This window comes from Lycorma delicatula, chromosome 6 (genome assembly GCF_047948215.1).
Source record: "Lycorma delicatula isolate Av1 chromosome 6, ASM4794821v1, whole genome shotgun sequence".
Lineage (NCBI taxonomy): Eukaryota > Metazoa > Arthropoda > Insecta > Hemiptera > Fulgoridae > Lycorma > Lycorma delicatula.
The window spans coordinates 125384461-125396843 of record NC_134460.1 but is presented as its reverse complement, the minus strand read 5'-3'; the positions used below and the strand labels follow the sequence as shown (position 1 = coordinate 125396843).

Genomic DNA, 12383 nt, shown 5'->3' with positions numbered 1-12383 from the left:
ATTCCTATTAATTCTTATTGTTACTATATTTATTTCAATTCATTAAGCTGTTTAATTTTTTATATTGGTTTTCGTTAAAAAATTTTGACAATGAAATTGTTTTTACTTTTGTATCGATATTTTATTTAATTCAATCCTAACTAAACTATATTGAAATAATAAGATGTTAAATATTCCCTAGACAAAAAATTTGTATTATCGTACTGAGAGGAAAACTAAACTTATTTTAAAAAAAATTCATATTCATTAAAAAAAGGATAACTACCAAATAACTTTAATAAGGTGATACTAATTTCTAAAAAAATGTATACTGAATAGTTTTAACCATGATTAAAAAAGAAAAAAAAAGAAGTTATATATGCGAAACTCAAAAAACTTCCCTTACTTTAAAAATTCATAGTACTCAGTATTAATACATACTAAGAATATAAAAATATTTAAAGTGCCAACCTTTAGATTACAATACTACTTTCCCTTTTCATCATTATCACTGAATAAATGCCCTGAAATACAATATTCAATTAATTACATAACTAGGAAGAGTCACTAATATTATTGTACCAGATTAACAATTATTGTAGAAAAAGCTTTTTTATAATAATAATGATTATTATTATTATAAAGATTAAAGGTCATTGTTTTATTAAAAAAATATTATATCATCAAATGTCCATTAATGAAGAAAATATTGTAGGTCATTCATCCCAAAGACATAATTGTTTCTGTCGTACATAATATGAGAACTGGCTACATTTACGACATGTCTTTATACCACAACGATAACTTGATGTGTCTGGAGCTTTACCTTTACAATATTTTAAACTACAAGGATACCAGCCTATACACATTTCTAAGTGACATGTGCATGGTGTCCATAATCCTGGTGTTTCCAAACATCTTGATGGTTCAGCCAAAGTATTACTCTGTAAACTTGTTGGGTATTCTTTTACAGCATCCAATAGAGCATGAAGTGATACAGCTGAAAGAAAAGAAACAAAAAATTTAGTACAATTCTTCACAAGACAATTGTGCAAAGTGCAAAAATTGTTAAACATTTTATTACATAACACTGATGCAAAAGAGCTTTCTATAGTTTTTTTTATAACCAAAGATAATTAACAGGATTACAATAGTTAAAAAAATAATTCGTGGATTGTAATTATGAATGTTAAATGTCATAGCAACCAATATACCTAAATTAGAAGGTCCTGTTTTGTTTCATGAACAGGACTGATTAATAGATAACATTTTTTCAATGTAAAGTAGTTATAATTTTTTGAATAATATTTATAAGGTCATTTTTGCCTACTTTAATCTTTTTTCATCAATTACATCACAAACCACAAGAAGATTTGACTATAATGTTGAAAACAATGTAGGCAGTGTTCTTATTTATTTCGTAACATGTAAACAACATATATTAATTTCAAAATTAATTAAAATTTATCTTTCTGTAGATAATATATATCTTTCTAATGTAATGAAGCAGAACAAATGAAATGGTAATATTGCAATATACATCAAAGTTAAATAACTATTTCATATTAATTCAAATTGTTTTTTTAAATCCTACTGCAAACTAAATAACAGGATGCAACAAAATATTATTGATTCCTTACTTAAAAACAAATAAGTAATCTTTTTCCTCATCCCTAAATACTGATGTATTTTTTAAGTAAATACAATAGTGTTGGAAAACGGTAATTTAACCAAATCTAAAGGGAAGAGATCAAAGAAAAACTTAAATAAATTAACTTTAAAAAGGAAAACTAATTAGTTTTCTTAAGTTGTGTTTTTAATACTAGCTGCTACTTTATAACAAGTTAAGCCAAAAATTTACTTTCAACTTAAGTATAGCTGCAGTTACATCCCGGTCATGAAATGATCTGGTGTTCTCAGTTAATACATTCACTCCATGTAACCATGCTGTTAATACATTCACTTCATGTAATCATGCAAAGAGCTGCTAGATGGGATAAAGTTTAAAACAGTATAATTATTATTCACCCAGCAAAACAATGTTTCCTGGATACTTGATAAATAAGATGATTTTTCATGAAACTGTAATTCACATATTTCTTTCTGTAATGTTTTCAAAATATTATTAATTTATTATCACTATTTATCAAGACAATATTTCCTTTATTTATTTTATTTAATTATTTTTTTCCTTTATTCATGTATCCTTATATTCGCATAAATTCTTTTATGTAATTCTTCTGAAGCGTATGAAACAAAATTTCATTTAAAATGGTTTTTTATTACTTTCTCAAAATGATCTCATTAACACTTACATTCTCTAATATGAAATTATAATATAGAAATGGATTTACTTCAGAAACAGAGAGAACAATAGACTGTATAATTTATGTAGATCAAGTTTTGAAAAGAAAGCAAAAAATTTTAATTTATATATAAATAGTAAGTCATCTTTCTCTTTCAATAAACAGATAGTAGATAAGAAATATGTGTTCATAAAACATCATTTTGAAAGATGATTTCAAATGTATTTACATAAACGTACAGTAATATTTTTATTTTTATTTTGAGTAATGTAGCGTATGTATACATTTTTGTACTTTAAATTATTTCTGCTTTGCATTACTTTTTGCAGTATTTATAATAGCTGTGATAAATCTTTCCATCTGTGATACAAATGGAAAGAAATGGCAACCACTTGAGAGAAAAAAATAAAGAATGAGTCTTTCTATGAGAATAATGATCTTTATCTTATAACTATCATTAAAAATATAAATATATTTTACATGTTTTAATGTTAGTAGATATGAGTCATAAGTAACTTTTGGAAATGATGTAGTTGCTAACAAAAACAATAAGTATTGGTTGGCCTGAATTGTAATGTTTCACTTTTGTCTAGAAAAGATGTTTCAGATTTTCTAATGACACCTTTAATCGGTTCAATGCTGGTGCTGGTTGCATAATAACACCACTATTTGAAAGAAAACAACTTTTGATTACTGCCTCAACTACTCATCCCTCATAATGTTTTATAGCAACATAGTTATCAGAAAAGCTTGGACAAATATTTTAATATTTTATGTTTCCCCTTCTTTTTGAGAAAAAATGCATTATTTTCTCTCTCAGAACACAGTAAGGGAAGTGAGGAAATATAAATTCATAATTTTACAATTTCAACATTTCCAAAAAAATGTTTCAAAAGGAAGTTGGTAAAAACAGTAATCCAAGTGAAAAAGGTAAGTCATAACAGTATTAAAGTATATTCACTAAACTATTTTTTTTTTACAACTTCATTGATAGAGAAGCTGAAATATGTTTCTTTCATTGTAAAACCTCCCTTGCTAAAAATTGGACTACTAGGCTTAGGTTAATATTGAGAAGGCTAAGTCAATGAGGATCTGCTACTATCACTAAGCAGACGAACGGGTTCAGTTGAAAAAGTATTTCCTCACCAGATTAACTAGACTCTCTTCTCTTAAAGTACTTCCGCAGATTTTTTTTTTCTAAATAGGAAGGTGGACAATTCTAAATAGGAAGATGGACAATTGATTTAAAATTTACAAGAAAAACAATAGTAAAACCAGTTCTGCAAACATGAACTGGGCGGTATTAACCACAAGAGGTATGTGTGGCATAATTATTAGCAATGCTGCTATTAATAGGTGGTTCTGGTCTAACTGTTGAGATTGATGAATCTATATTTGCTATGCTGTTGAAAACAGATATCCTACTTCACTTATGCCTATAATAATTGAAAGTATTAAACCTGGATCACTAATCATGTCTGATCAATGGAAATCCTGCAACGGAAACAGAACCACTAACAAAGTATGATCACCAAACAGTAGCCATAATGAAATTTTGATTGATCCAGTAACAGGCGCAGACATCTATACAATTAAGTTTTAGGCACCATTTTGGCAATCATTCACAGATGCTGGATAATTATCTTTGTGAATTTATGTGGCGTATATGACTCCAGCAGGAGCAAACCCATTTGAGACAATCCTTCAGGATTGTCTCAAATGGGTTTGCTTATTAGCCACTTGATTAGTCTAATATTGTATATATGGTTTTTGGTAAAATTTTTATAATGTAAAAATACAAAAACTAACCAAAACTGTTGGTGTAAAAGTCGATACAAAAATGTTTAAGCATTGTGAATGGATGTTCATGATGCAAGCAGTCAGGGAAGGAAGTGAGTGTCAACCGATTATCTCGTTGAGCGAGTGGTTGGGGCAATTTGAGAAAATTGTCGGTTCACAATTTCTGTATTGAGTGATTCGTTCCTGAAACTTTAAGTTCAGCTCTCTACATCATTGTGAGTGAGTACCGCAAACTGTGTGCGAGATGGGTTCCAAGATACTTCCCGACCATCACAAAACAATGAGAATGGACGCCTCCCTAACGTTTCTACAGCGCTACCACAATGAAGGAGAAGATTTTTTGAACAGTGGATGCATTCTCATTCTCCCAGTAAACCAAAGACGTTCAAGCGAACCTTCTCCAACAGAAAGTGTGTATGGCTACTGTGTTCTGAGACCGGAATGGAGTTCTCTTGGTGGAATTCATGGAATGTTGCACGACCATCATCACTGCAGCCTCATACTGCAACATTTTTTATTTTCACTGTGGTTTTAATTTCGTGACCGATCGGACGTTGAAAAAAAAATAACCGTCGTAGATTTCAAACAGACAATCAATAAGATAAGTAATCAACTGTGATCAAAACAGTATAGCGATTTGAAGAAATTTGTACTGTATAGGCTACACCTAATACAAGAACTTTCAGAAGATGATTTTGAGCGCCAAGTTATTTAACGAAGGAATCATGTGTCATATGTTCACCTTTTTAAAAATAACCTTTGATCCAATATGCCGGATAAAATTAAAAATCCACCATAATGCAGATTTTTTTTTAACTATGTCTTTCTGCCTCCAAATACCTCTCAGATATGCAGTAAAAGCTGTTCCATACTTAAATATCGCCCAATATATATATTTTTTAACAAATTTTCAATCATAGATACAAAGCGGTAAATCTGTAGGTTCTTGGGAAGAGACTTTTAAGCAAGTTCTCTTTGTTAATTCAAAAGGTTTAAATTTGAATTAAAATACATTTTTTATATAATATGAACATAGTCTGGGATAAAATTATAATCATAATCTAACAAAGTTGGTAACGTAATTAAAATAACCTTTTAGTATGCTCTTCATCATGTTCCACAAATTTATATAACTAGCAGACCAAATATAGTAACAAATTTCATTTATTAAATTCTATAAAGATACATATTTGCAGTTGTACAAAAGCATAAATTCATTTTCATCTACGTGTTCACATACACTGCGTTTATTAAGTACATAACAAAACAAGATCAGCATAAATTTATTAACACCACAAGAGTTTGATAATGTTGGTACAGTATAAACTATTTAGATTAATATTCAAGTCATGAACTTCGCTTTGCAAAGTAATCACATTACTTTGTATTAGCTACAAGATACACAACTTAAACTTTCTTCCAAAACTTGACTGATATTGCACTTGAAATAATTTCCAAACAAATGAGCAAACATACACGTGCACACACAGAGGGTGTAGTCCTCCTTCCTGGATTCCTAAACTTGTGAAAATAATGGAAAAAATTATTATTAAAAGTTCGCTAGTGATAAAGATTTCGCTCGGATTTCAGCTACCATGGTGGTGATTTCTTATGACTTTTGACCTGAAAAATGGAATAAAATAGGTCTCTGTATCTGTAGTAGCTTTTGAGAAATCTGGGGTGAATGAGTGAATTAAATTCAAATTCCATGAGAATTTAATTCTGAACAAAATGGTGTACAATAAGTTGAATAAAACAAGAAAGGTTTTATTCAAAATTTATTTAGAAATAGAACATTACTACATTTGTCAGAAAAGTAGTCATTAAACGTAAGCAAAAGCCAAATTCTTTAAGGTGATGTAAAAAAATTTCTAAAAACAAAATTTACAATTAAAAAATTTCTCTTGACAATAACATGATCAACAATGCGCAATACATTTTCAGTGTATGTAATGGTAGTGCTACAACTGCTGCAGTAGAATATGAAATACGTTTTCCGAATCGCAGGATTCCAGATCTCAAAACAATTAGCGCAACTTTTCGCAATTTTCGGAAAACAGGTTCACTCAGAGTTTCGCGTTTGTAATACAAATCGACAACTCTACAAGTATGTTTTACCTCGTTTTAGATGGCGTCAAGACGATGGCCTAGCTATTTGGACCGTTCGCACTACCTGGCCGCATTAAATGTTCGGGTCTATTTGGACTTTCTTCAAGAAGAATTGAAGATTCTTCAGCTGAAAATTGAAGATGTTCCTCTAGCGCCGAAACGCACAAAACAAAATCTCGTGAGAAATTTGTCCGCATCATTTATGAGGAACTCAAGGACAGCCCTGAACTAAAACGAGCAACAAAAACGAACCATTAAAAATGGCGGGCTCATTTTTGAACATTTATTATAAAATGGTAATTGCAATGCACTTTGTTTTTATTTACTGGAATTCCTCTAGCGCTGAGACGCACAAACAAAATCTCGTGAGAAATTTGTCCGCGTCATTGATGCGGCTGAGTAACTTAGCAACTTAAGGACAGCCCTGAACTAAAACGAGCAAAAACAGTACAGATACAAAGGAAATTATTAGTTATTTCTAAGAATAACAATTGCATCCCATCCAACTTATATGATAATCAGTCCTATAAGAGAAGCCTTCACAATCTGTACACCACAAGGATTCTGTGTGTAATAAATATTTTTAATCTCTAAGAAAACAAATCTGATTGATATCTGTCAACTTTACACAAAGACGAACAAAAATAATGTAAAGATATAATTCTACCTTTCTCCTACGAAACAAACGCTATATTTCAAACACTGACACAAATTAATCTTTCAGCCACTCCTCACAATACTCCTCTATTTTTATTTGAAAAGAGGATCTAAAGACTTTTCTTTTGTTTTGGGAAAGATGAAGATTTTACAGGGGTAAAATTATAAACTTAGTTGTGAACTAGTTTTTAATTCCTCATACAGTTATAGTAATGCTTCCATCATATTGGACTTAAAATCATCGATTATAAGGCTAAAATTATAAACTTAGTTGTAAATTACATTTTAATTCCTCCATATTGATAAAAAAGTCCAGTAGTTTTAATATGTAGTAAAATGCTAATTTGATGTTTTTAATGGTGTTCCCAACAATAATTGTAAAATTTGGAAATTTACATTTTTAAAAATCTATCCTGAGAGTGTAAAACAACAAAAACATCATCTAGGACTATTTTATTATAATGCGACTGAAATTCACAAAAACATTAATGGATTAATTTAATTTTACAATAAAAAAAACCCGAAAGATTCATAAAAAAATGCTATAGTTATTTTTCTCCACTAGTAATTGTATACTAGTATAAAATTACTCGTGGTAATATATTATGTATAAATTAGGTAGCTTATACTACGACACAATAAATAAAGGCTTCATTTATTATAATAATACGATGTCATGTCTCTTGAAGTATAAAACCTTGTTTCATAACAATCAACTAACTGAACATGTACGTAGCAATCTACTTGATTATTTACAACAGTAACAACTAAGAAAATATCTAGAGTTTTAATATTAAAATAATTTAAATTCTTTGTCAAATCGATACTGTCTTAACGTGTTTTCCTATTATATTTTTCATTACGCTGTCTAATAATGTGAAATGAGAAATACTGTAACAACAAATAGTTTCTTATTAAACTCTAACACCTTTTACTACTAACATTTCTTTTTTTAGTATGAAAATCTGCGTTTCGCAAAGGTGCCTTCTTAACATCAATTAGCATAGATTTAAGCATCCTTATAAGTCGAACTGATATCATATACATTACATTTTTATAGTAATTAATATAATAATTCTATTATAATGGAAGGGAAAGAGCTTGTTATAAGTTCTAATTTTTTGTGCTTTTTTTCATGAAAAATTAAAGCTATTGGACCATATATTATTGTATTCACTGTAACCAAACCTGATAATTAATAAATCGTTAACGACTGCATCATTAATTAGTGAGGGAAAGATTAGAACTAGGAAACCAGAATTATTATTACAGTATTTTATTTTTTTCTGTGCATTTTTAACAGTTGCATCTACATGAATTTTGGTGGGCTGCAGGGGAGAACCAGTTTTAAGGATAGTCATTGCTGAAGGCGCCAGGGTCCAAACCACGAGCAAGGATGGCTTGGATCGGGGCGTGCTGATGAAGCAATGAGGACCTTAAAAAGTATGCGGGGCGGGCGCGCTGGACGGGGGGGAGTATGCGTCAGGAGCATACCCGGACCCTGAGTAGGTATAGGCACGAGAAGGGCAGTCCTCTTGGGAATGCCCGTAACAGTTATTGCGCAGCGATAAAACAGGCTGTGTTGGAGAGAGAAACACGTCAGATGTTTGACATCAATGCAGCGAACAGCCGAGCTAAAAATAATATGTGCGTACAGAACGGTGTCTGCAGAGACGGTGGGGGTGCTCGATGGGGTCCCTCCGGTTCGTCACAGAGAAAAAGGCAATATGAGGGAATGACCAGGAGAAGCGACAGCACTATTTCAATAATGGCAGGAGACATGTGACACGGCGAGGAATGGCGCCTGAACGCGCAGACTCATACTGGACATGTAGAGTCCATTTGATATCATAACACATAGTTCCTCTCCGGTCACGGCGAATTTGGGAAATATCTCTACCGGTTTGGTAGAGGGGTTACACCTGAAACCGCTGTCCCATGCATGTTAAAGGGGTTAAGGGACATGGAGAAGCTGGTTGCTTCTCCATGTTTATGGAGAGAAAAAGATTACAGAGAATGGAGGGCAAAGTGAAGCCAGAGTAGAAGACGTGGTGGCGGGGGGGAAAGACAGCCCCTGCTGAGCTGCCGTTCGTTCGTGGTTGCACGGATGGTTAACGCCCGGGTCTATCTGGAGAAAAGGCCGAGTCCCGGCGGAGGGGGCGGGTCCCGGGTACGCCATAGCCGGGATTGGTTACCTCCGCCTCTGATAATAGAGGCATTCAAATTAAAATAAGAAGATCCAGAACTGGCGGACCTACTGCCGGGGAGGCCCGTTAGAGTCGCAAGGACACGTTTCTGGACTGATTCATGCTTGACTGTAGATCCGACCAGGGGTGTAGGGGAAAAATAAAAAAAGATATAAAACATATTTTTGTAAGAAATGACATCTTTCAATGCAGTAAAAGAAACTTCTTTTTTTTTAAAGACTTGTGTATTTTTACCATGTACATATGTGTGAAGTAAATTTTCTGTCTCACCCATCTATTGTGTGTAGTACAGGGACTTTATAATTGGAAAACATGGTCAACATGAAAAGCGAAGTAAAAGAAAAGAAATAGGATGAAATAAGGATCATTTGAAATAAAGAAAAGCAATAAGATGAAATAAAGGATCATTTGAAATAAATTAGGATTTGAAATGCTTGAAATAGGATAAATTAAGTTAGTGGGTTGATAAAAAACAGAATGGATAAACGTTATGTAATGAATTATTATTTGAAGAATTAATCAAAAAGAAAGGTAATGTGGCAGATTTTCATAAAGGCGTGCTAAATTGGTAGACCGTATAAGACATCCTGGTAACAGAGCTAATACCAGGATTAATTTATTACGTTGATAAATATAAAAATAAATATACTTTAAAAATAAATATACTTTTTAAAAATAATTTGAAATCAGTTCTTAGAAAAAAGATAAAAATGTTTTATGAAAGAATATACATTTAAAAAATCATAATTAAAAATTTCAACGAATAAAAATCAAACTCTCTTCACAATCCTAATGAACTGACACAGATACTTTTTGAATTTTTTCAAATCTTGGAAAGATTCTAAATAAATATTTTTATTTGTGAAACCTGTAATCATTACTGGCTTAGAGTATCATTTTCTTTATACAAAATATTTCATTGTTTTTTTTTATATATACACATGTGTGTTTTATTCACATGTTGATATTTCATCGGGTTTTATGCACCGCTCGATTGTTTTGTCCGGAATATATCCATTAATAGTGTAATTGTACCATCATATCTGTTGAAATACGCAATCCTTTCCATAGATATATTAATACACGTACTAAAACTCAGTTCGTCGAGTAGCAGAACAACACTTTCATGTTTAATTTTACAGTCAAAATTTTCACGATAAAATATTTTTTAGATACAACCATTACCTGTTAAGTGCCATAATTGTGACGTTATAAGTACTCATGAATAATAGCAATCACATCCCATTACAGGTAGCACGAAAAGAGAGGAGTGAAGTGATTTCCCTTCTTTTCCCACCGAAATGCACGCAATATTTAGTTCTGTAACTGACTACAATCTGATCACTACAGGTACTGCCTGTATGATGAACATCATTACAGAGAAAGATAATCTGAAAGGTGATTCTTGCGGCCCAGATGCTTTATGTGTGACATAGATATAAGAAAGACTGAGACAGATAGGAATTCAATAGGTTTCAAATTACTATCTATAAATCATTGATATTTGTTGTACTATTTCGACAATTTTTTTTTAATATATTTTTTTCTTTTATATTGAACAGCACATTATTTTTAATAAAGGATAGCTTCTGTTTATTACAGTAAATAACGTGTAAATTGGGGATTACTTGAATTACGTAATACTGGTGACGTCTTATCGCAACGACAAAAAGATTATTCATATTATTTTGATTCTAAACTAAGATTTATGTACATGATAAAAGTATTAACAATTTTCATATAAATTTTGATTTGTTTCATGATTGGTTTAAAACAAACCGATTAAATATATTAGGATAAGCTAAAAAATGTCGGGCACATTACTTATAAAGCTGTAATACGAAATACGTTTAATTTTTAATAATCAAATTCGTAAAATTTTGTTAAATAATCTCTGACATTATCTGATGATCTCTCTGGCCAATACGTCCAAAGCTTTTCTGTTTTACCCGGTCCCGGGTTCCAATCCCGGTCAGGCATGCGATTTTTCACACATGCAACAAATCATTCATCTCATCCTCTAAAGCAATACCTAACGGTGGTCCCGGAAGTTAAACAAGTAAAACCTTTTCTGATCAAGAGGAGATAGTAACCCCAGGCCATTTAAATGCCGTTTAACTTACATTTGAATCACGGCGATGTATTTATGTTTAGGATATATATATATGTACATCCAATGTTCTTTTAGTTTCAATAAATTATTTAAAAGATTTTGATACATCATTTCTATAATTACCCGATTTATTTATTTGAAAGAAAGTATGAAACAAATCAAATGATTTTTAATGTAATTTGAACGTACTTTGATGTAAAATATCTGCATCAACAATGATGAAATCCCTCTAAAATACATATAAGTCTTACAAACAACACTTTCACTCTCTTAACCACAGAGGATGACTAAATAAAGAACATTATACTCAGAGAAAGCAACTTATTTATACCTCAAATATTTTACAGGTCAGATGGTTACAACACAATGTAAACCTAAGGTACGTATTGTAAGCGATAAATTAATGTATCCGTGCCTATGCAATTTATTAAAAAAACTTTTTCTGAAAGTATTTCAAACTTACCATTTATTTGAATAATTATAAAACAATAATAAATCACTCAATAAACCCACCGTACAATAACATCGTGAATTAATAATTTCAGAACAAATATTACACAAAATATTAACAAAAAAGAAATGAGCAATCCTACATTTAATTAATATCCACTCAAAATGAAAAATAATTTAATTATTCTAACACAGCTTTCAGTAAATACTAGTGAGGACAGGTAGAATTAATATGAAAACGAAATGGCTGTATACAAGTAAACAGATTTTATAATAATGGAAATAAAGTTAATTATATTTTTAACATTACAAATCATAAAACTTTAAATTTTACTTCATTATTATTACTCACAATATTTGATTAGCAGTTCATGTATAATCCATGTGAAACAACGAATGTATTTCTGTGTGAATATGAGGTAGAATGATGATGTGTAATTATACAAATATTTGTTCACACAAATTGCAAGATGAAATTTTAATGAAAATAATAATTACCATAGTAATCTAATTAAAAATTACTTTTAAAAATGACTGTTATAAAAAGCAAATTTAAAATAAAAATATTTTCATCTAGATTCGTTAGTAGAAAGTTTACTCGATTTTAAAACATTTTAAATTAATTTTGTTTATTTGTATGCTACACAACATATGCATGTAAAATGGATTCGCTCGATTCTGCTACTACGTAATGTGTAAGAGGCGGAGCATTTGGATTTACAATCGTACCTGCGGTTGTTTGCAGGACATTTAGTGGTTTCA

The 12383-nt window shown here is 30.9% G+C and overlaps 1 protein-coding gene across 1 annotated transcript in view; it reads right to left on the bottom strand.

The window, feature by feature from the left end:
- Window positions 1–248: 248 nt before the first annotated feature.
- Window positions 249–12383, bottom strand: part of oaf (BRICHOS-like domain-containing protein out at first) — a 701440-nt gene continuing 689305 nt past the window's right edge. The window contains exon 5 of the mRNA XM_075368481.1: window positions 249–979. Within this exon, the coding sequence (XP_075224596.1) occupies window positions 696–979 (284 nt within the window). The 3' untranslated portion in view covers window positions 249–695. The remainder of the gene's footprint in view (window positions 980–12383) is intronic.